The sequence below is a fragment of the Urocitellus parryii genome, chromosome 6 (genome assembly GCF_045843805.1).
Source record: "Urocitellus parryii isolate mUroPar1 chromosome 6, mUroPar1.hap1, whole genome shotgun sequence".
In the NCBI taxonomy this organism is placed as follows: domain Eukaryota; kingdom Metazoa; phylum Chordata; class Mammalia; order Rodentia; family Sciuridae; genus Urocitellus; species Urocitellus parryii.
The window spans coordinates 178,908,182-178,932,131 of NC_135536.1; the positions used below are offsets into that span (position 1 = coordinate 178,908,182).

The 23,950-nt window shown below is 58.5% G+C and overlaps 1 protein-coding gene across 1 annotated transcript in view; it reads left to right on the forward strand.

Annotated features, from left to right (window-relative positions):
• Src (SRC proto-oncogene, non-receptor tyrosine kinase) overlaps positions 1 to 23,950 on the forward strand; it is a 46,478-nt gene that overhangs the window by 19,429 nt on the left and 3,099 nt on the right. Inside the window, exons 2-10 of the mRNA XM_026383175.2 lie at positions 9,622 to 9,817; positions 10,705 to 10,959; positions 12,128 to 12,227; positions 18,102 to 18,200; positions 18,361 to 18,464; positions 20,123 to 20,272; positions 21,093 to 21,248; positions 22,642 to 22,821; positions 23,725 to 23,801. Coding sequence (XP_026238960.1) covers positions 10,713 to 10,959; positions 12,128 to 12,227; positions 18,102 to 18,200; positions 18,361 to 18,464; positions 20,123 to 20,272; positions 21,093 to 21,248; positions 22,642 to 22,821; positions 23,725 to 23,801 — 1,113 coding nt within the window. The 5' untranslated portion in view covers positions 9,622 to 9,817; positions 10,705 to 10,712. The remainder of the gene's footprint in view (positions 1 to 9,621; positions 9,818 to 10,704; positions 10,960 to 12,127; positions 12,228 to 18,101; positions 18,201 to 18,360; positions 18,465 to 20,122; positions 20,273 to 21,092; positions 21,249 to 22,641; positions 22,822 to 23,724; positions 23,802 to 23,950) is intronic.

Genomic DNA, 23,950 nt, shown 5'->3' on the forward strand with positions numbered 1-23,950 from the left:
ATATTCAAACACGGTGAGCATATCCATCTCCTCAAACATTTATCATTCTTTTTTAAAAATATTTATTCTTAAGTTTTAGGTGGACACAATATCTTTATTTTACATTTATGTGGTGCCGAGGATCAAACCCAGTGCCTCATGCATGCTAGGTGAGCACTCTACCACTGAGCCACAACACCAGCCCCTCATTCTTTTTTTTAATATTTTTTTTTAGTTGTAGATGGACACATATCTTTATTTATTTATTTTTATGTGGTGAGAGATTCGAACCCAGTGCCTCACACAGGTAAGGCAAGTGAGCTACCACTGAGCCACATCCCCAGCCCCACATTTATCATTCTTTATGGTGAAAACATTAAAAGCAATTTCTTCTTAATTTAAAAAAATGTATATAAGGCACCTGATCCACATCGATAGCCAGGCCACTGTGCGGGGGCGCCTAGGGCTACCTGTGGTCACCCTCAGGGAGCACCTTGAGGACGTCCCCCAGCCTGGAGCCACCCTCCTCCTCCATCTGTGAGGCCCCTGTTTTGGATTCCACAGAAGCCGCGCAGGCACTGTGGTCTTTCTGTCCTGGTGAACCTCACACAGTGGCCTGCAGTCTACCTGCGTTGTCACAGATGACAGATGATATCCTTTTTTAAAGGGCTGAACGGTGTCCCTCGGGTGCAGACCTTGCTTCCTTTATCTGTAGTCCGCTGACGGACACAGGTTGTTTCCACTTCTTGGCTGTTGTGAATTGTGCCGCGGTAAACACGCGGTGTGTGTGTGTGCGTGTGTGCATGCTTTTTGGGGGTGCTTTACCACTGAGAACCTCCCCCGTCTTTTTGATTTTTTAAATTTTGAGACAGCGTCACCGAGTTGCTGAGGCTGGCCTTGAACTTGCGCCCGCCCCGTCCCAGCCGGACGTGTCTTTTCGTGCCTCCTTGATCAGGTCAGGGTCCTGGCTCCCGTGCTCATTCTCTGTGTGGCCCTCTGGATAACTCGGGGCCCTTCCCGGGGCGCTGTGTTGTTTCACATCCCACCAGAAAGTACCGGAGGCTCCCAGGTGCCCCAGGGCGCGGTGTCCTGGAGGGTGTGACGGGTGCCTGGCTGTGGCTTGCGTTTCCCCAGGGACGGTCGCCACTGATCATCTCCGTGTGTGCTCAGTGGCGTTTCTATACCTTCTATTTAAGTCCTTTGCCCATTTTTATATTGGGTTCTCTTTGTCATTGAGTTGTAAGAATTCTTAGTATATTTTAGATACAAATCCCTTGTCAGGTTTATGGTTTGCAAATAGTTTCTTTCATTCTGTGGGTTGTCTTTTTACTCCCTGCTCCGTGGTGCTGAGGATTGAACCCAGAGCCGCACACATGCTCGGCCAGTGCTCGGCCACTTGCCCGATCCTTTTTGAGACAAGTTCTCGATAAGTTGCCCAGGGCTAGCACAGGTGTGGGCCACCCTCTCAGGCTTTTTTTTAATCTTTATTTTTTATGAGGTACTGGGGACTGAACCTGGGTGCTTTATCACTGAGCTATGTCCGCAGTCCTTTTTTATTTTTCGAGACAGGATCCTGCCAAGTTGCCCAGGTTGGCCTCAAACTTGGGATCCTCCTGCCCCCCATGTCCGGCTCCGGTCCTTTGTTAACACAGCCATCTTGTACTTTGCAGACTTGCTAAACTCCCGTGCAGTTCTGGCGTTTTGTTTTAAGTGGAATCCGTAGGGTTTTCTGCACACAGGGTCGTGTTGTCTGACCTCGGCTAACTGAGGTCAGAGGTGGTTTCATTTCTCCCTCTCCTATCTGGGCGCCTGACATCTTGTCTTCTTCCTTCATTGCCCTTCAGTCTAGAGCAGAAGGGACGTGCGTGGACGTCTGTGCTTGTTCCTGATCGTGGGGGCGCATCCTGCCTTTCACACCAAGTGTGACATGAGCTGCGGCGTTTTCCCAGACGCCCACTAGCAGGTTGAGAAACCCCCTTCTTTGGGGCATTTTATGATTGGGGGGTGTAGGGTCTTGTCAAATGCTTCTGCTTGTACTGGGGGTCATTGTCTGGGTTTTATTCTTTGTTCTGTTGGTATGGTGGGTCACAGGAATGGATTTTCAGAAGTTGAACCAGCCTTGTATTCACAGGCTAGGGAGAGCTTGGGCGTGGTATGTCATTCTTTTCACACGGTGCTGGGTCTTGTCTTGTAGTATTTAGTAGAAGTCTTTTACATCCGTATTCATGAGAGATATGAGCCCTTAATTTTCTTTCCTCGTGATATCTTCGTGTAGTTGTGGTATCCGGGTAACACTGGCTCCAAAGAACGAGTTCCCTAGTGAAGAGTGGGCCTGAATTCTTCCTAATGTCTAGTAGAATTCATCAGCGAAGGTCTCTGAGCCTGAGCTTTTGTGTGTGAGAGAGGAAGTTTTAAAATTACTATTTCTATCTCCTATTTTATTTTGGCACTAGGGATTGAACCCAGAGGCATTAACCACGGAGCCCATCCCCAGCTCTTTTTTGAATTTTATTTAGAGACAGGGTCTCCCTGGGGTGCTTAGGACTTCACTGAATTGCTGAGGGTGGCTTTGACTTTGCAATCCTTTTGCCTCAGCCTCCCGAGCTGCTGGGATTACCAGCTTGCACCATCCTGCCTGGCTTATTTTAATTTTTTGCCATGCTGGGGATGAAACCCAGGGTCTCTGGCGTGGAGGGCAAATGCGCTACCACGAAGCCACATCCCCTGCCCTTGGGTACTTTACTTGTTTTGGGTTAGATTTCACATTTCTTCTTGGTTTCTGTAGTTTGTGTTTTTCTAGGAATTCATCAAAGCTGGCCAGTGTTCATAGTAGACCCTTATAATCGTCTTTCTTTTTCATCTTTACTTTGTTTGTGTGGGAGGTGGTACTAGGGATTGGATTAGGCAAGTATCCTGCCACTGAGCCACATCCCCGTCCTTTTATTTTGTTTCAAGACAGGGCCTCGCTGGGCTGGCCTTGAACTTGTGGTCCTCCTTCTCAGTGTCTGAGTAGCTGGGATCACAGGTGAGTGCCATGAGGTTAGGAGATCGTCTTCCCTTTCATTCCTAATTTTAGTAAATTGAGTCTTCTCTTTTTTTCTTTTTCAGATGAGCTGAAGGTTTGTCAATTTTGTTGATCTTTTGCAAGAACCAGTCTTTGGTTCGATGATTATCTCTATTGTTTTTCTACTTCAGCAATCTCTAATCTTTATTATTTCCTTCCCTTTATTTGCTTTGGCTTAGTTTTTCTTTGCCAGTGTCTTAAGGTGAAAGGTCAGGTTACTGGTTGGAGATCTCTCTTCTTTTTTATTGAACATAAGAATTCACCACTCTGCATTTCTCTTAAAGTTCTCTCTTACTGTTTATCCATTTTATTTTATTTATTTATTTTTTAAATATTTATTTTTTAGTTTTAGGTGGACACAATGTCTTTATTTTACCTTCATGTGGTGCTGAGGATCGAACCCAGTGCCCTGTGCATGCCAGGCGAGCGCTCTACCCCTGAGCCCCAGCCCCAGCCCTGCTCATTCATTTTAATATGTTGTGTTTTTATTTTCATCTTAAAGAAGCTCCTGGTTTTCTGTGATCTCTTCTTTGACTCACTGACCACTGAGAAGCGTGTTGTTTGAGTTTCACGTCTTTGTAATTCTCCAGATTTCTTTCTGTTATTGCTTTCTTTCTTTCCCTCGTGGTGGGAAACATACGTTGTGTGATTTCACTGATTTAGATTTATTGAGGCTTGTTTCGTGGTGTGGCATATGGTCCAGGCTGCAGTGTTCCGTACCCACCCGAGAAGGACATGCTGCTGCTGCTGCTGCTGGCGCAGTCTCCATCTGAATTCATGAGGCTGAGCTCTCCAATGTGTCTGAGAGCCGTTTGGGATGCTTGCTTTTTCTGTAAACTGTCTCTAGTCACTTTTCTTATTTTGCAGCCATCCTTCTATGTTAAGAAAAAAAACTCTTGTCTACCATGAGGTGCAAATATTTTTCCCATTTTGAATGTTTTTGTAGTGTTAGGGATGGAATCAGGGCCTCAAGCATGCTAGCTGAGTGGCCTTTCATACGACATCCCCAGCTGCTTATTTATTTATTTCTATTTATTTCTGCCCTTGAGCTTCATCCAGCCCTGGATTTGTTTATGTTTACCAAGCCTGCAGGCTGTTTGTTTGTTTGTTTTGGTACTGATTAAACCCAGAGACACTTTACCACTGAGCCCTTTTCTCAGGTCATTTTTTATTTTGAGACAGCATCTCGCTAAGTTCCTTAGGGTCTTGCTAAGTTGCTGAGGCGCCAGCCTTGAGCTTTGGATCCTCCTGCCTCAGCCTCCTAAGTCACTGGGCTTACAGGCATGGGCCACTGTATCTGGCCAGTTTAGATTCTTAAGGAGACTGCTTTATAATTTAAAAAGGGATTTCTAAGTTTTGTATTATGTTTAGGAATGCTTTCCCCATTTTGAGATTAGAAGATTTATTCTTTCTTTCTTTTTTTTTTTTTTTTTTTAAAGAGAGAGTGAGAGAGGAGAGAGAGAGAGAGAGAATTTTTTTTTTAATATTTATTTTTTAGTTCTTGGTGGACACAACATCTTTGTTGGTATGTGGTGCTGAGGATTGAACCCGGGCCGCACGCATGCCAGGTGAGCGCGCCACCGCTTGAGCCACATCCCCAGGCCCCAAGATTTATTCTTTCATCCCCTTTAAGAGCTTTATGGTTTCAATTTAGTTGTGGTTTAAATCTGATTGATTTTGAATTTTATTGGCATATGGAGTAAAATTGAGATCCAGTTGTGTTTTCTCATGACAGATTGTTGGTCCCAACTCCATTTTATAAATAATTCACCTTTTCCTCACTGGTATGAAATGCCACTCTCATTATAGATTAAATTCCTGTATGTTTGAAGATAATTTTCATACCCTCTATTCCATCCTCTTTATCCACTGATATCACAGATGTTTAATTACCGTGCATTTAGAGTAAGTTTTACAGTCAGGTTGGTTTTTCCCTCTTTACTTTTCTTTCTTTCTTTTTTCTTTTTTAAATATTTTTTTTGGTTGTAGGTGGACACATACCTTTATTTATTTATTTTTATGTTGTGCTGAGGATCGAACCCAGTGCCTCACACACGCCAGGTGAGCACTCTACCCCTGAGCCACAGCCCAGCCCACTCTTTACTCTTTTTTTAAAGATTTTTCTGGCTAGTCTTATCCATATACTTCTGTTTATAAATTGGCACTGTGGATATTCTGGGTCAAATGATTTGTTCTTTTTTTGTTTTGTTTTTGGGGATTGAACCGAGAGGTGCTTAACCACTGAGCCACATCCCTAGCTGCTTATTTATTTATTTCTATTTTGAGACAAGTCATACTCAGTTGCTTAGGGCCTCACAAGGTTGCTGAGGCTAACCTCAAATTTGTGATCTGCCTATCTCAGCCTCCCAAGTCGCTGGGATTGCAAAGCATGGCTTCATTATAGTTTTTGATTGCTCTTGGAATTGGTCATTGATCTTTGGATATCAATTTAATTCCCTACTGTCTTTTCAAAAAAAAATTTTTTAGTTAAAATAAATATCTTTGTTTTTATTTGTTTATTTTTATGTGGTGCTGGGGATCGAACCCAGGGCCTCATGTGTGCAAGGCAAGCCCTCTACCACTGAGCTATAGTTTTCCAGTAATTCTCTCATATCTCTCAGATCTACATTCATACCATCTGAAGATGATCCTCTTCTCTTTTCTAATTCCATTTTATTTCTTCTATTTCTTTTTCTGATTTGATTGCATTGGCAAGTATCTTAGAGTGAAGTTAACTAGTGGGAAGGGACAGTCATCTGTCCTTGCTGCTGTAGCCAAATACCATAAGCTGTGTGGCTTAGACAAAGAACGTTTAGTTTGATCAATGGATACTAAGTCACAGTTAAACATGAGAAGTTTTGGTGTTCTGCACAGGACAGTGTCTATAGGTAATAATGACAATTTTATATTTTTAAAAATTTAGAGAAGAGGATTTTGGATGTTTTCACTATAAAGAAATGAAAACTGTTTGAGGATCTAGATATGTCTAATCTAAAGTGAACATCATATGATATGTGCATGCGTGGAGACATCATATGGTACCCCATAAGTATGCATAATTTTTATATGTCAGTTTGAAAATGAATTAATCAAAAGATACATATAACAATAACAACAGAACAATACCCACACAAAACCCCAGACATTCATTTCTCACAGTTCTGAAGGCTGGAAAGTCCAAGGTCAGGGTATCCGCAGAGTCAGTGTCTGACAAGGGCCTCTTCCTGGTGTGCAAATGGTTGTCTTCTTGTCGTGAACTCGAATGGCGGAGAGCAAGCCAACCCTGGTCTCCTCCAGTTCCTCTGAGGACACTGATCCACTGATGACCTAATTACCTCCCAAAGGCCTGACCTCCAAATGTCCGCCCCCTGGGGATGAGGTTGGGCACACACTCACCCAGAGCCGCAGGCTCCCCTTCTCTGGGCTCCATGTGAGGTGGCTTCTGTGGCCTTCCCTGTTAATCAGCCCCCAGACAAGTCCTCAAGGGTGGCACCCTGGCTTGACACATAGTAGGACCGAGGGAGCCCTTGGCCTGATTGTGAGCGATGAGGAGAGAGGACGAAGGCTGGGTAGGTCCTTCCTTACTGAGACAGCACTTCCGGGGTACCGGCTACTTTTTAATGTCACACTGTGACTTCCCGCCACAGGCCCAGTTAAGTTGGAACCATCAGTCCTGTCCCACCTTAGAGGGGTCAGCCAGAGCCCCCCAGGCCGCCGCCTGGGGAGTGGCAAGCTGGCTTCTCACCTGGCATTCTTGACGCACCTCAGGAGTGTCAGAGGCCGCCCTCTGTGTGCCACATTTTAAAGGGGATCATAAACCTGACACCCGAGGGGTGGGGTGTCAGGGTGAGGGGCACCGTGGCTTGCCCAGGGCTAGTCGGTGGTGCGGCTGGGACTGGAGCCCAGGAGCGCCCGAGGAGGGACAGCGGGTCGTGTCTGCCAGGAGGTGGGAGTGCGTGTGTGTCCCCTGGTCGGTCCCTTGGCTGGCGGTGACAGGGCAGGCGGCAGAGGGCAGTACCGGCTGCGGTCTGGGTGGACCTGGGCGACCGCTTCGGGCCTTGCCCACGGGGAAGGAAGGCGGGACGCTCAAGAATGTTTTTTTAAAAAGTCACATTAAAGAAAAAAATGACAAAGTAATTTCCAAAGGTCAGCTGATACAGGATGTGAGTTGAAAACGGTTCCCTTTCCCTAACCTCTGCTTCTTGGATGAACCATCGAGAAGTGTTTGGAATCCTTCCAGAACGTTCTCTAACCCTCCAGCCCCGCCGGGTGCACACCAGTTGCATTTCCAGCGATAGTGGCAGCTCCCGTTTGCTGAGCACCAGGTGCCACAGCCACCGTCGCAGGCTGCTTCTCCTCAGCCTCCTTCCAGCCTATGATGTGGGGGCACCATCGTCCCCATTCTCCAGATGAGGAAACCGAGGCCGGCTTCCTCTTTTCCTCTCCTGGTGTCTCCTCAGCGCACAGCGCTCTGTGCCTCCTGAGCGCCGCACAGGTGGCCCCTGGAGGGCCAGGCCGGTGTTTGTATAGCCGGGGCCCCTCTGCCAGACACGTTCTTTGGGTTTCCACGGAGAGCATGAGGCAGGTCTCCAACCTGGGGCAGGAGGTGGCTGGAGGGGCCTGGGATGGCAGGTGGCTGGGGGTGGCAGGGCCCTGTCTAGGGGAATGGGGCCGGCAGGGAAGGCCACAGGGCACAGCGCACAGACCTGGCCCTCGGCCGGTGCTCTGCGGGCCAGCCCCAGCCAGTGACCTGGAGCGGGACAGGGCTGAGGGAGAGGCCAGGTCCACTCAGGACCGTTAGGTATGGCGATCGGCCGGCGGAGTGGTGGCTGCAGGGAGCCGCGCCCAGCCCTGTGGGCAGGCCACTGTCCTCTGCTGAGGCGGAGCGGAGCCTGCGGTCAGGAACTCTCACAGGAAGGGGCCACCTTCCTCTGGGCCCAGCACCCCCACCGCATGGCTCCCGCCGCTTCCCCTTGGCCCCAAGGGTCTGCCTCCACCTCAGGGAGCGCGAGGTGGCCTGGGGACTTCTCACTGAGCAGTGCACGGTGACTGCACCTGGGGGCAGCTCAGGCCTGGGGAAGCAGAGTGCTGACTGGGGGGGGTCCCTTCCAAGGTCACACAGCGCGCCTGTGCGCGGCCTGGACCCCCGCCCTAAGGGGGCCGGTCCTTCTTCAAACATCTGCCTTGCCGCTGGCTACAACCTCGGACTCTGTCCAGGAGCTGGCTGGACCGCAGCCTCCCTTGAGTCCCCAGGGCACCTGGTGCTCCACAGAGCCGCGGGCAGGGGGACCCTGGACAACCCGACTCTGGCCGCCCAGTACGGCCCTGTCCACCCTTCTGCTCACTCGCAACCGAGCTGTGCGCCCTTAGGCCGATTCCCAACCTCCTGTGCCTCAGCCTCGTCATCAGTAGCCCAGGTCACTGACAACGTCTACCTCCTAGAGACAGGACAGGAGCCAGGGTTCACCGAGTGCCCAACGCAGGGTCCAGTGCCAGGTGGCGTTCGGGGCGTTTGGCTGTCCTGGAGTATCCTCAGTCCCCACAAGTGGCCCTGGCAAGGAGGACGGGGGGAGCAGATGTGTCTGTCCGTGCTCCTGGAGTCTCGTCTGTCCTGCAGACACTTCCAGAGCCTCGCGGGTGCTGGGCCCTCCGGTTGCAGGGGCCTGGCTGCCCCTCTCTGCAGGGAGCTGAGTCAAGGACACTCAGGTGGCCTGTGGTTGTCATGGTCATGTTGGAGAGGCCGGAAGCACACCCTCCTCAGGACCCCGCTGTCCTCTTCTCGGGGCGGGCTGTGGGGTTTATTTTTTCTTTGTCTTCCTGCAGTCCCCCAAGACCACTCTGAGTGACAGTAGTCACCATGTGTTGAGGTCTGTGCAAGAGAGGCCCTGCCCACCACGCCCTGGCCAGGGGGCCAGAGGGTGGGAGTGGGTGGGATGGCCCTGTGTCAGGGGGCTGCGGGGGACCAGTCAGCAGGTCCTGGGGCACCAGCGTCATGAGGGCTGATGGGCACCGTGACCCTGATGGAATGTGTTGCCATAGGAACTGACCTTGCCTGTCCCCAGGTTGGTGGCCTGTCCCTTGGGAGGCCTGGTGATCCCTTGGCAGTTGAATCGGTCTCCCCAGGGCCTCCTGTCAGCGGGACGGTCCCCCGCCTGTGGCCTGGAGGGGATCCCAGCTGGTCCTTGCCGGTGGGCAGGGGACTTTTCCACATTCCTGGGTTCTCCGCGAAGACTCCAGACTGACTCCAGGGCCATCACCGTGTTGTAGTTGATGTGCGGGCGCCAGGGACACTGCCCTGGCCTGTCACTTCACCTTGTTAGGGGTGGATGGAGAAGTGGCACTGGGCGGGGCGTTAAGGTGCCCCGTCACGCGGCTGGCCAGGGACAGAGGTGAGGTCTGCACCCAAGAGTCAGGCTGCAGCGCCCACCCTGCCCTCCCACCGCTCCCAATGGGTCCACGAACCCTGCAGGGGAAGCCCCTGCAGGGAAGGTCCTGGCGCCCTCCTGCCTGAGTCAGGGCCCAAGGCACAGTGACCCAGGGTGACCCTGTTGCCGTGCCTCTCCATCCCCACCTGGCAGCCCTGAGAAGTCTGCTGCCCCTCCCTTGGAGATGAGGACACTGAGGCCCAGAGACGGGGAGCGCCTGGCTTAGGACACTCAGCCTGGAAGGGCAGAGCAGGGACTCCGCAGTGAGACTGCCGACTCCACGCCTGGTGTTTGTGCCCAGAGCCCAGCTGCTTCCCAGGCCCTCTGGGGCGGCCCTGCCTTCCACCAGGTGAGGGGACACCCTGGGCAGGCGGGGTGCCATGTTGGGTGGGGAGGGAGGCGGGCTCCGGTCTGGGGGGCGTTGGCCCCGAGCTTCCTGCCGGCCTTCCCAGATTCACTGCCCCGAGTCCCTCTTGAACCATCCCTGGAGCACAGCAGTGAAGAGGACAAAAGCACAGGAATTTAAATAAAAGGGGGACACAGGTGATCAGGAGAGGCACAAGGAGGGAGGCTTACTTAATTCAGTGAAAAAACTGGGGGAACCCTTCCTAAGGAAGTGACTTTTGAGCTGAGAACTGAAGGGGCATTCTTTTTTTTTTCTTTTAAAAATACTTTTTAATTGTCACTGGACCTTTATTTTTTCTATCAATATGTGGTGCTGAGACTGGAACCCAGCGCCTCACACATGCTAGTGAAGTGCTCTACCACCGAGCCTCAGCCCCAGGAAAAAGCCTTCTTAGAACAGCACATGCAAAGGCTCCGGGGCTGGGCTTCCAGTCATCTCTGCCCCCAAACTTCCCCTGCCTTGCTGCCTCCTTCTAGCACCTTCCCAGCCTCCCAGTGTCAGACAATTCCAACCTGTCATGTAATTGCTCAACAACATGAAGTGAGTCCCTCCTGTGTGCCGGGAGCTGGGGACATGGACATGATTCAGATAGAAGGACTGGAACACGGACTCGGAGGTCAGGGCTTCTGGTCATGAAGTGTTTCTCCCAAGCCTCACCCTGTTCCAGAGGAGCCCTTTAGGGGTATCCTCAGTATGAAGAGATTGGGGCTGAGGCCAACTCACCCGAGAGGCTAGTCCCCTTTGGGGCCTCGGTTTCCCCATCGTGGGGCGTGTGTGGGTGGCCTGCCTGTGCCCGGCCGCCCCTCCACCCCGCGGCCCTGTCGTCCCAGCCAGGACCATGGGTAGCAACAAGAGCAAGCCGAAGGACGCCAGCCAGCGGCGCCGCAGCCTGGAGCCGGCCGAGAGCACCCACGCGGCGGGCGGCGCCTTCCCGGCCTCGCAGACGCCCAGCAAGCCGGCCTCCGCCGACGGCCTCCGCGGCCCGGGCGCCGCCTTCGCCCCCGCGGCCGCCGAGCCCAAGCTCTTCGGGGGCTTCAACTCGTCGGACACCGTCACCTCCCCGCAGAGGGCGGGGCCCCTGGCCGGTCAGTGTCCGTGCCCACCCCTCCGCGCCGGAGGGGAAGGGTCCCCGGGTCCTCGTCCTGGGCCCCGCAGGGAGTGTCCCGGGCGCTGCGGGTGGGGACGGCTTTGTGAGGGGTGAGTCACGTGCTCAGTGTAGCGGGTCCGGAGGGGGACGCTGGGCCCAGAGGCAGGGGCCACCCCGGGCCCGGGGCCGAGGCTGCCACCTCGCGGCCCGCGCTTGGCCGGCGGCCGGGGCGGCTCGGGCGGCCCCGAGTGCGCCCCTGCGCCCTCTGCCGGCGCCGCGGGGTCCAGCAGTCAGCGGCCGGAGAGCGGGGAGACACCGCCTGCTGGTCCCCAGGCTCCCAGGCCAGCCACGCAGGGCACGGACACAGCCTCCAGGGACACTCACAGGCACAGTGCCCATGGGGCGGCACGCAGGGACACGCACTCCCCGCGCAGTTCGCGCACAGATAACCCGAGGCCCTGGTCGCGGGCAAGGCCCTTTCAAACCCGGGACACCTTGCTCAGGGGTGTCCAGGTCCACGGGTGGCCGCGCAGACGCGTGGAGAGCATGGACCGCCTAGACGCAGACACACACCCACGAGAGACAAACGGACCCACAGACAGCCATTCATTTGCTCAAAACATAGCTGCGGAGCCTGGACCTTTGCCTCAGTGGCCCCAGGAGACAAAGGACAGGAGGGGACTGTGAGCGCCTTAGGAGGGGAAGCTGCTGGGAGCTGGAGGGTGCATGGAAAAGGGGGTTGTCATTTAACATGGCGGACCCGGGGCCTCTGAGTGGACGGTCACCTGCAGCCGGGCTCTCTCCAGATCCCCAGAGGGACAGCCGCCCCTCAGGGTGCAGGCCCTTAATTCCCTGGCTCCTCCAGCCGCAGTTATTTTGTGAGCACCTACTGTGAGCCCTGGGCTGGGGCCAGAACAAAGATGTCTGTTCTCAGAAGCTTCTAGTGGGATGGGGTGAGACAGACCCCACATGGACAAGACACACCCAGCGCCCCCTGAAGCCCAGCAGGGACAGAGGCTGGAGGGCGCAAGCGCCTCATGGGCCTCACAGGTGTCCCAGGCTGGGGACAAGTGCCACGGCATGGGTCCCTGGATTGCGTGTTGAGATGAGGGAGGGCAGGCCTCACTCCTGACCCCGCTGGTCTGACATCTGCCCCGTCTCCGCAGGTGGGGTGACCACCTTTGTGGCCCTCTATGACTATGAGTCACGGACAGAGACCGACCTGTCCTTCAAGAAAGGGGAGCGGCTCCAGATTGTCAACAACACGTGAGTGCCCCTTACCCCTGCCTGCGGACCCCTCGGGGGACTTCATGGGGGAGGTGGGCTCCTGCCTGTGCAGGAGCTGCGGGCAGAGGTGCCGCGGCCCCAAGCAGGCTGTGCCCCGAGCTGGCAGCCCCTGGGGGCCGCAGCAGGCCCTGGGTCCCCTGCCTGCTCCTCGAAGCCCTCTCAGCCTCTTCTCTCGCTTCTCTCTCGCTGGCCTCAGGAGGAAGGTGGATGTCAGGTGTGTACCCACTCCCTGGGCCGGGTGGGGGCGCTCAGCCTGGGCTGGGGGCTGCTGTCTGCATGTGCTTCCGCCACCCAGTGTCCCTGCTTGTGGTCCCTGGCCCTTGGCTGTCTCCACCACCTGGGCTCCCCAGCTTTCCTGTACCCAGCCCTGCTTGACCAGGTTCCAGACTGAGACCGGGTGCTCCATGGCCACTGCATCTGCCCCCTTCCTGTCAACTCCCCATCCCTCTGGTCTGTCAGCCCCCATTGAGGGCCGGCTGCATGCAGGGCCCAGCACTGGGCCCGGGCGGCTGGAGTGGAGAGGCCTGTCCGTCCTTTTTTGGAGCCAGAGTGGCTGCAAGCTGGCTCTGTGGCCTCAGCCCTGGCCAGGGGCAGGCAGGGGGTGGGTTGGGGTCAGGTCCTGACCCTGCAGTGTGCCTCTGGTGATGACCACAGGGACTGGGAGGGACAGTGAAGTCATGTGCAGGTGGAGCTGGGGTTGGCAGCCCTGAGGGAGATGCAGGGCTGGAAGGGCTGCTGCCCGCGGGGCCGTGGACCGTGGGGGGGTTCTGGAGGGTAGAGGAGAATCCACCTCCCAGTGTCCTCAAAGGCCTGGCGAAGGAGGTGGGACATTGCCACCGTCCCCGAGCATGTCTCCCTGTGCATGCCGTTCCCTGCACCTGGAACACCCTCCGCATCCCTGCCTGGCAGACTCCTGTCCTCCCCGCAAGGTCCCGCACAGGGCTGGCTTCTCTGTGAGGCAGAAGGACACAGAGGTGCCGTGTCAGTTGTCCCCACCCCGTCCCCTCCCGCTGCTTCTTTCTCTGGCCCTGCCAGGGCAGTAGTGATGGGGAGGGGGGTGTCCGTTTTGCAGATGAGGAAACTGAGGCTCAGAGTTGTGAAGGCCCTTAACCAGGGCCACATGGCTACCAAGTCACAGGCCAGGCGAGGACCTTGTGACACTCTCCCTCTCCAGGTCTCTGTCCTGGTGGGGGGTTTCCTTCTCCCCTCCCTGCCCTGGTACCTCAGAGTCCAAGTCCTTTTCTGGTTTTGGTTTTGGTCTTGGTGGTTCTGGAAACAGCCCCGGACCCTGCCCAGGCCCTGCAGCCACTGCGCTCTGCCCCAGCCCGGGTCCCAGTGTGGTTCCATTCTCTGGTTGTCACCAGTTGTTTGAATCTGCTTCCTCCCAGAAGGGGAGCTCCCTGGGGGCCTCCCTGGTTGCCCCCCGTCTGGGCACCCTGGAACCCTGCTCAGTCCTCCAGGGTGCCCAGAGTGCCGGGGCAGGGCGCACCATCAGGGTTGATGCTTACGCTGCGCTCTGTACGAGCGGAGCCACACGCAGAGCGACCTAAGGTGCTACATATTTTATTTATGTAGCACTGCAGCCCTGAGAGGTGGGAACTCCTGTTTGCTCCATCTTTCAGATGAGAAAACTGAGGCCAGAGAGGTGAAATGACTTGCCCAAGGTCACACAACTGATAGAGGCAGAGCTGCCGAGAGGCCGGCTCTCCAGCTCAGGGTCCTTGTAGGAGGGCCCCAGTGCAGCACACAGAGCCCAGCAAGCCAGAAGTGACGAAGGGTCCTCCGTGGGAAGACCCTGGGCGTCTTGGAGGACCCGGTTCTGTGGCGGGGCTGCTTGTCGGGGCCTGCTCCTCCTTTTTACCCAGCCCCAGCCTAGAAGTGGAGGGGTACAGTGGGTGGCATTAGAGGAAGAGGAGAGGGAAAGGGGCTTGGGGTCAGTGGAAGATGGGCCACCCAAATTCTGGGATCTCATACCTCCCCCAGGGACCGCCCGCCCGCTCACCGCTGTGGCTCAGGGGCCCTGGGATCTAGGCTGGTGGCTGAGTTTGGCGGAGCCCTGTGGGGGGTGTGGGGGCTGGGCTGGTGTCTGGGGAGAGAGGGGGCTGACCTGGGTGCTCACAGAGACAGCTGGGCACGGCTCTTGGTGCCAAATGGCCTGGGTCTGTGTGCTGGGTGCCGTGTGGCCCTGGGTGCCAGGAGGCCAGCGGCCTGAGGCCTGACTTCCCTAGGACAGCTGAGCGGCTTCCCTGGCCCCACCCCGGTCCCCGCCCTCCAGCTGGCCTCTGCCTCCTGGCCCAGACACCTGGGGAAGGCACCTCCGGACTCAGAGCTCCGAAGGACATGCCTCCGCATCCTCCAGAGGGGCCTGTCGGGCCTTCCCCTTCCCACCCCCAGACCAGGCCCCAGGCCCCAGGGCTTGGAGATTTCACTGTCCTGCTGCCCCCTGCCCGGGCTCTGGCTGGCTCAGCCCTGGCTCTGTCCCTCTCAGGCTGGGCCTTGCTTAGCTGCCCAGCCTGTCTGCAGACGAGTCCCAACAGCCCAAGCAAGTTAGTGTCACTGGTCACACTGACCTCACGTTCCATTTTCCAGAGCCACATGCTGGATCTGTAGTCCAGCTTGGCTAGACACAAGGATTAGTGTCCAAAACAAAGACCTGAGGCTCAGAGAGGTGAGGTCAGTTGGCTAAGGCCACACAGCTAGGGAGCAACGGTTGGGGTGTGAAGTTGCAGTGCAGGGACCCCTGGTCCAGCACTTTCTCCTGGGGTGGTGTGGAAGGGGGCTGGGAGGGAAACGTGTGGCTCCCTCCGTCTTCCTGCTCACCTGATGAGGACCAGACCCCAGGAAGGCACTGACTGCAGCACAAGGCCTCAGCCTGATCCATCAGTGCTGCAGTTCTCCTGACGCCAGGCTGAGTTGCCTCCACCAGGCTGGATCCATCTGGGAAATGGGCTCCTTGGCAGAGCTAGCTCATGGCCACCTGGGCAGGTTTGAACCCCCAGACCCTTGACTTGGGAAGATAAGAATGGATGCCCCCATTTGTCAGGTGGGCCACCTGAGGCTCGGGTGGTCATTATCTCAGGGTATCCTGAGCCCAGCTTGATGCAAGGGAGGTTCTGCATATATTATCTCCTCTTCACAGGTGAGAGAACTAAGACCCAGAGAGTGTATGCTACTTGCCCAAGGTCACACAGCAAATCCTTGTTGGAGACTGGGACCATTTTTTTAATTTAATTTAATGTTTTTTGTGGTACTGGGGATCAAACCCAGTGGCGCTCTACCCCTGAGCTATGCCCCTCGCCCCTGGCTGGCCTTCGTTTGTGATCCTCCTGCTTCTGCCCTCTGGGTAGCTGGGTGGCGGGCACACTCCCCACACCTGGGCGGCCGCTTTGGAGTTTAGATGCTTCTGAGAGCAGGGAGGCCCTGCAGGGAGGCCCGCACCCAGAGAGCTAGTGAGCGCCTGCTCTGTCTGAGGCCCTGTGCTGACATTCGACCTCCTCAGAGGGCGGCAGGACTTTCCCAGCCTCCAGATGAGGAAGTGGAGGCCCGGGGACGTGAGGCGCAGGGCCGAGGTCACCCCGCCAGGGCCCAGGGCCGCCGACTGGAGCTGACGTTCTCAGACACCGCTGGGGTCAGGGCCAGCTGAGGCCCGGGACCTTGAGTCCCGTAGCAAAACTGTCGTGCTCTCTGTCCCTGCGCCTCATGAAGAAGCCCCCAAACCTGCTGTGAACCCCAAATTCCTGTGTGGGTCTTGGCAAGAAGTCAGGGCTCTTCTTGCTGCAGGCAGGTGGACCCCACCGCTTCTGGGGCCTGCTTCCCGCCAGCCTTCCCCTCGGCTGGGCACCTGGGATCCCCGGGATTGGGTCTCTGGCCTCATTTTGTAGCCTCAGACCTTAGACCTTAGGCCTTGGGTGTTGGCCCAGTCTGGTACGTCCTGTCCCCTGGCCCCATCCTGCAGCCGCCTCCTGTGCCTTCCGCTGGCTTCTCCGAGGCCCCACGAGGCTGAGGGGCCTGCTGCTCTGGCTGTGGGCACTCCGGGGCCCTTGTTTTCACCTTTGTTCTGCCATTGATTTGCTGTGTGGCTTGGGTATGTCATTGCCCTCTCTGTGCTCATTCTCCCCACTGGAGAGGCTTTGGACTGGAGGAGCTCGACTCTTCCCCGTGACCTGAGTTTTTGTAGCTTTGAACAACAAGTCCTTGCCCCTCTCTGTGCCTCAGTTTCCCCAACTTTACAAAGAAAGTGCTGGTCTGTTCTCTCCCAGGCAGGTGTCTCTGAGCCCTGGTTTCCTCAGCTGGGGGTTGGGGCCTTGCCTTCCTTCCTCGAGGGTGCCTTTGAGGGTCCAGCGGGGAAAGAAGAGTGCAGGTGGCCGCAGATGGGTGCACAGGGGTGGTGGGGCCCAATGGCCTCTTCCCCGAGGTGGGCTTGAGCCGAGGGCACAGTCACGTAGCAGACTCGGGCCCACAAGCCCAGCCACGCCCCGTCTCTCTCCATCCAGAAGGGACCCTGCACACTCTCGCCCAGCCTCAGCCCACCCAGTGAGCCCGGGCTGCGGGTGCTCACCTGTCCTCTGAGGCCTGGGGAGCTCCCTGCTTTCCCCTGGCCTCAGCTGAAGACTATAGCCGGGCGCGGGAAGGACCAGGGCTCTGGCTGGTTCAGGTGCCCACCGTGTGGCGGCAGGCAAGGCCCTTTCTGTAGGCCCTGGCCAGGGCCATGTGTCGTGAGGCCCAGGGCCGCCCTGGAGGGGGGCCCGAGGAGCTGTCCAGCCCCGTGCAGCCCCCAGGAGCCCCTCATCCGGTGTCGGGCGTGGCCTTTGCTCCTCTGGCCTCCTCTTCCCACCTGCACCGCGGGCTGGTCTGGTGGCCCGGCTCCCAGGCTGTCCTGCCCACTGGCCTTTCCTCACTCCCGTGGACCCGCTCCCTGACCCCGTTGGTTGCTTTGGACGTGAGGCCTCTGTGGCTGCCCTGTCCCTGTCCCCAGCACCGCTGGCTCTCCTGCTGCCCGCTCTCTGCCTCTCTGCCTCTCACCACCCCCGTCTCTGCCTCTTCTCTCCCGTTGGGCTCCCGCTTGTTCCTCCCTCCTCTGTCTCTGGACCCCGCTCCAGCCAGACCTGGTTCACATTCAGATGGCTGCAAAGGTACTCGCGCCCCTGCCCTGCCCGGCCCCACCTCGCCGGGCACTCTTCCTGCCTGTCCCTCTCCCGTCCTCCCCTCCTTCTCATGGGCCACCTTGTCCTCCCACCTGACTCTCTGTGACTACGGCAAGTCCCCATCCCTCTGGCCTCCGTTTCCCCCTGTGTGTGGATGAGCTGCAGGAGGAGGCCTTCGGTTCCCAGGAGGACCCTGAGCTGTGGCCTGGGATGGCAGCAGAGGCATGCGTTGCTCTAGCTTGCAGGGCCGGAGCCTAGATTGTGCCCAGGCCCCAGAAGGGCCACCCGTTGCCTCCGTGCAGGGCTCACCAGCTTCCAGGATTGGGCTTCTGAGTTGTAGGGCTGGGGAACTCTGAAGGTCTTCTCTCCGTAACAGTGTCACCTGCCCAGAGTCAGGGTGCGCCCTCCCCGCAGCCCTTGGTGCTGGAGGTTGGGTACTGAAAGGAACTGCTCCCCTCCTGCCCCAGGACCTGCCTGGCCTGGGCCGAAGGCTGGCTGAGCTCCGTCCTGTCCAGCTTGGACGAAGCTCCCTGAGCCAGCTTTGGCAGTGGAGGCCGGGAGCCTGGCCAGCTCCAGCTGGTGCGCTTGGGCACGCGGGGTGGGCCCCGCCTCCTGGTGCCTCCTGCTGTGGTGGCACCTGGTTAGGGCAGGCCCCTGGGCTCACCTGATGATGGCCCCTTCTTCTTTGCTCCCTCTTCCCCTTGCTCAGAGAGGGAGACTGGTGGCTGGCCCACTCGCTCAGCACGGGACAAACCGGCTACATCCCCAGCAACTACGTGGCGCCTTCCGACTCCATCCAGGCTGAGGAGTGAGTATGGCCTCTGCCCTGCCGGCCTCTGCAGCTGGCCTGCTCCTGATCCCACCTCTGGGGCTCAGCCTCATCCCACATGGCGCAGCCACATCTAGGAGGGGCCCCGTGGGTGGCAGAAGTCTGGGCCCTCAACACCGCCCCCGTCCCTCCCACCCAGATGGTATTTTGGCAAGATCACCAGGCGGGAGTCGGAGCGGCTGCTGCTCAACACAGAGAACCCAAGAGGGACCTTCCTGGTGCGAGAGAGCGAGACCACGAAAGGTAGGTGGCCTCCCCTGGGCGGAGGGCACCCAGCTCCTGCAGGTCATTTGGCCTGGTGCTGCCAAACGAATAGGAGCTGGGTACGCGGCGCAGGGTGCAGGTCAGGGAAGGGTATGGGAGGAACACTGAGTCGTCTGGAGTTAGTGAGATGAGGCTCGGCCTCTCTGGCCTGTTTCTCAGATGAGGAGGGGGTGGAGTGTTAGGAGGTCCTGTCACACTCCTTCCCAGCCTAGGTGCCCTGCGGTGCCCCTCTTCTCCCCTCCAGGCCCCTGGGGCTGCGCCCTCCCCCACAGCCCTGGCCCCTCCCCCCTCCAGCCCTCCCCCACTAGAGAGTGAAGATGCCCCCCTTCTCTCCAGTCCCTCGGAAAGTGGGTTGCAGGAGCCCTGTCACCATGGCAACCGAGCTGGGCTGCTTCCTGTGGGCCTGGGGCTCAGCGGGGGGTGGGAAAGCGGAGCATCAGGTCCTGGTGCCAGCTGAGCCTGTGTGGTTAGGATCACTGGTTGGTGGCGCTGTGCGCCCCTCTAGGCAGGAGGGGGGGCGGGACTGAGTTTCTCTTCCTGGGAGTGAGCTGTGGTGGTTTGTCCTGTGCCTGGGCCCTGGGGAGCACGGGCCAATGTGAGCATGTGGCCGCTGGGCAGGGCGTTCTGGGTCCTGCCCCTGTGGCCAGGGCTGGCTTTAGCTTCAGGCCTGAGGCTTCTGTGTGCGCACAGCCTGGGCCATGTGCAGAAGCCACAGCTGCCCCCAGCTGTCTCTGGACCCTCAGGTGTGGTTGGGGTCCCAGCTCTGTGCCCGAGGCAGGGGTGGCCGGAGGCTGGTCAGTTTTCCTCTCTGGGCCTGACTTTTTCTTCTGTAGCTGGGACTCTGGTCTCTACCTGAGGACTGTCCAGGGGAGGCCTGTGGGCCATGGGGACTGGCTGCTCCTGAGTCCCACCTCTGGGGCTCAGCCTCATTCTACGAGGCCACCTCCAGCATCCCCTGGCTCTGGTTAGGGGCTCCTGGCCAGGTCTGCAGGCGGAGGAAGCTGTTTTCTAGGAGGGGATGGAGGGGCCACCAGCTGTGGCCACCACACCCAACCCAAGGTCTCCCGCCCAGGGCTGCTGCCGCCTTGGCCAGTGTCACTTGCCCAGAGTCAGGGTGCGCACCTGCCCCCATGCCAGCCAAGAGTGGTGTTCAGGAAGCAGCAAGGGCTGCAGACAAAGCCCTATGTGCAGACTGGAGTGTGGCACCAGGCCAGGGACACACAGCCATGTGGGCAGCCCGGGCTCCTGGCAAACACGTACTGAGTGCCTACTGTGTGCCAGGCCTCCTTATGTGGCCTCGCTGGATCTTCCCAGTAACCCTGAGTAGAGGAGGAAGGTGACGTCCAGAGGGGTGAGCCACTGTCAAGGTCACCCAGCTAGGGTGCATGCCCAGGATTGAAGTCTTGCCAGGGCTACGGTTCGGGGTGGGCCTCTTCTGCTCAGGTGTCCCTTGCTTGTCCCGGCCTCTGTGGCTGCCCCAGAGCTCAGTGAGCTCTGTGCTAGGGGCTCACCCACCCGCCTCTCTTCCCTCCAGCGTCAGGCAGGCACGGCACCCGGCCCTGGGCAGTGCTCAGTGCCTGGGCTCTGAGGTGGTGGCATGGTGGTCACGGCCCCTCTCCCTCCGGCCCCGCCCGTAGGTGCCTACTGCCTCTCCGTGTCCGACTTTGACAACGCCAAGGGCCTCAACGTGAAGCACTACAAGATCCGCAAGCTGGACAGCGGGGGCTTCTACATCACCTCCCGCACCCAGTTCAACAGCCTGCAGCAGCTGGTGGCCTACTACTCCAGTGCGCCCCTCCCCCTCCCCTCCCCCTCCCCCCACTGCAGCTGTGAGGAGGGGGCTGCCTGAGTGAGGCTGGTGTAGAGCTGTGCTCTGCAGCTCTAGGACCGGTCTGAACCGGTTACTGGGGGAGGGAGAGGGGGCTGCCACATGGATGGCAGCAGGAGGGAGGGGAGAGTGCAGAGGGAGCAGGAGTCAGGGTGTCCCATGGCCACCCATCTGGATGACCCTGTGTGGGGCGATCCGCTGCCCACTTGAGCCTCCTCCTCTCTCACCTGGGCCTCCCACATTCCTCTAGGAGCCACTGCTGTAGGGGACGCTGTTCTCTAGATCAGCCCCTGGGGCACTACCCTGTGGTCTTAGAATAGTGACAGCAGGTGCGCAGGGTCTCCCGGCCTCCACCTGCAGCTGTGGGCTCTGAGTGGCTGCTCCAGCCCTCTGGGGGATGCCCACCTGGTCCTGCTGCGGACCCGCCCATAGCCACCTCCCCTGGGGTCTGTGCACAGCTCACCTGCCTCCTTGCCCACAGCACAGTGCTCCCGTCCCCTGGGTGGTACTGGGTGGGGACCAAGGGCCAGGCAGCTTCCCCACACTCTTCCCCTCTGGGTTCCTGGCACCCTCACCTCTGGTGGATGGGTGAAAGAGTGCCCGCGAGCAGGTGTAGGGCGCGTGGCCGTGCAGGCTGGGCATGTACGCAGGCGTGGGTCCTCTCTCCAAGGGCATTCTGCGTGTCCCCTGCCCTCTGTGCATGTGATGAGTAAGGTCACATACACTGGGGACCCGGAGGCCCCAGGGAGACACCTGAGCTCCGCTCTCTCTGTCTTCAGAACATGCAGACGGCCTGTGCCACCGCCTCACCACGGTGTGCCCCACGTCCAAGCCGCAGACCCAGGGCCTGGCCAAGGACGCCTGGGAGATCCCCCGGGAGTCGCTGCGGCTGGAGGTCAAGCTGGGCCAGGGCTGCTTCGGGGAGGTGTGGATGGGTAAGGAAAGCTGCGTGCGTCGAGAGCAAGGCCCCCGGTGGAGGTTGCCCCGGGGACCAGGCAGGTGTCCATTCTGTGTGGCTGCCTGGGTACCCTTTTCTTCAGTGGCCTCTGAACCACATGGAGCTCTGCCTGTGGTGGACATCACCCAGCTGGGGTGCAGCCCTGAGTGCTGGGCTCCACATGAGCCGGACCGGGCAGACTCCCTGCGGCCCTCCCTCTAAAGACCCGGCGCTGTCTACCAAGAGCTGCTCAGGGCTGGACGCTGGTCTTCCCAGAGACCCCCTTGTGCCTGGGCTGGGTGGTCTCACTCTGAGCCTCAGTGTTTCTGGGCCCATCGCAGGGGCTGTGTGGGAACTCCGGCCCTGGCCTGGCCGCGCGTTAGCTCTCGGCCATGCGAAGAGAAAGTCCCGCTGGCCACGGGAGGGCCGGGAAGCCGAGGGCTTGGCATGTTCTGGGCTGTTAGCAATTTCCTGTCTAACCTGGTGTCTAACCTGGAGACGCGGCAAGATCGTCCTTGAGATGAGCCCCACGCAGCCCGAGGGGACCAGGCCCCACTCCTGCCCACCAGCATCTGCACCCAGGAGCGCAGAGCGGGGGCTGGGCCAGGTCTCCTGGCCTGTGGCTTCAGGCCCCTGTCAGGTGGTCTCGTCAGGCTGACAGGACATCACTTGGTCCCTCTCTCTCCGCTCTCCTCCCTTCCGAGGGTGGCTGGAGGCAACAGAGGCCCCATTCAGAGGCCTGGAGGCAGGAGGCCAGGTCTGGGGAGGGGAGGCCGTGAGCTGCAGGAGCTCCAAGGGAAGCTGCTCCCTGGCTCAGACCCACGAGGAGCAGCTGAGGAAGCCCTGGGTCCCCCAGCGTCCACGGTGACAGGGAAACTGACCGAGCCTGCCATGTGGTATCTGTGAGGAGGCTCCCCCTCCTCCCTGGTGCGCCAGGTAGACGCAGGAAGTGCTGTGAGCTGCTCGCAGGTGGCCTGTGCAGGAGGGCCACAGACTCGGCCGACTGGGACCCAGCCTGGTGACAGAATGGGCCAAAGCCACTTATCAAGTAGCCTCAAGCCCCACGGGGCAAGAACCCCACTGGAGCCTGGAGCACAGCCCCCACAGCCCTCAGCGGGCGGTGGCCTGCCGAGCAACGAGGTGGCCAGGTCCCCAGCGACGGCTGCTCTTACTTGAACCCGTGCCAGAGTCCTTTCTTCCTCGTACTGGCCTTGCGGGGCGCTCTCTGTCCTCGTGCCCATTTCATACGTGGGAACACCGAGGCTCGGAAGGCGCTGGCCTGCCACACAGCTGGGAGGCCGGAGCTGGGACAGGCGCCCGGCAGGCAGATCCCGTTCCCATGCCACCTGACTGGGGCCTCCGCTGAGGCAGCCTGTGTCCCTCCCCCACAGGAACCTGGAACGGCACCACCAGGGTGGCCATCAAGACCCTGAAGCCGGGCACCATGTCCCCAGAGGCCTTCCTGCAGGAGGCCCAGGTCATGAAGAAGCTGCGGCACGAGAAGCTGGTGCAGCTGTACGCCGTGGTGTCGGAGGAGCCCATCTACATCGTCACGGAGTACATGAGCAAGGGTGAGCGGGCGGCCGGGGGGCTGCCTCCCCCACTGGAGGGGCCTCTGCCCAGGTGAAGGCACAGACCCAAGTCCCCCGTCAGGGAAGGTCCCCAGATGGCCCTCTCCCGACTCGGTTTGTTTGGGTGATTTAGCTCTACGCGTCGCTCGCTGGTGTCTAAAGCTGTTTGCTGTCCTTGGGCTAAAAGAGAGCTCCTTGCCCCCAGCTGACCCAGGTCCAGGCAAGTCCCTGGCTTGAACTCGGCCACTTTGCTGCTGTCGTTGGTCCTGGGGTTGAAACCAGGCCTCGCCCATGCAGACACTCTGCCGCTGAACCACACCCTCAGCCCCACTTTCTTTGAAAAATGCTATTTTGACACAGGATCTCACTACGTTGCTGAGGCTGGCCTCGAGCTTGCGATCCTCCTGCCTCAGCCTCCTGAGTAGCTGGGATTACAGGCCGTGCCTCTGCACCCAGCCAGTGCAGTTTCACAGGGATTCTCTATGCCCCTTTCCACAGCCTGAGCGTCTCCATCGCCCCGAAGTTCCCATTCCCCTTTGGCAGATGATGCCCTCGGGCCCTAAGTCCAGGTGACCACTGTCTGCTTTCTGTCGTGGTGGGCTTGTGTGGATTGGGTAACTTCACACAAGTCCCCTTGACCTCGCAGAGTGGCCCTACTGTGCACCCTTTCCTATCACCAGGCAGGTCCCACTGCAGTCTCCCCACCTATAGTGGGCGGGGCCTCCCTGCCTGTCCTGCTTGCTTTCTGAGTGACAGGCGTGAGTGACACTTACCCAGAAACAGGGCCATGCAGCACCTGCTGTGCTGGTCACAGCAAGGCCAGCAGCCCGGGACAGGGCCTGGGAATCGCAGCTTCTTGGTGCAGGATGGGAGTGCAGGGCTACAGCTTATTTCTCTGTTCAGGGAGTTTGCTGGACTTCCTCAAGGGGGAGACGGGCAAGTACCTGCGCCTGCCACAGCTGGTGGACATGGCTGCTCAGGTGAGTCGGCCGATCCCGCCTCCCACAGCCGGGGCCCTACCTTCCAGCTCCCAGACCTGCCACGGCCACTCCAGCCTCCTGAGCACCCCCTCTGGGAGGCCTGCCTGGAGTGCTGCACACTCTCCTCTCCCCACGTTGCTGGAACCACC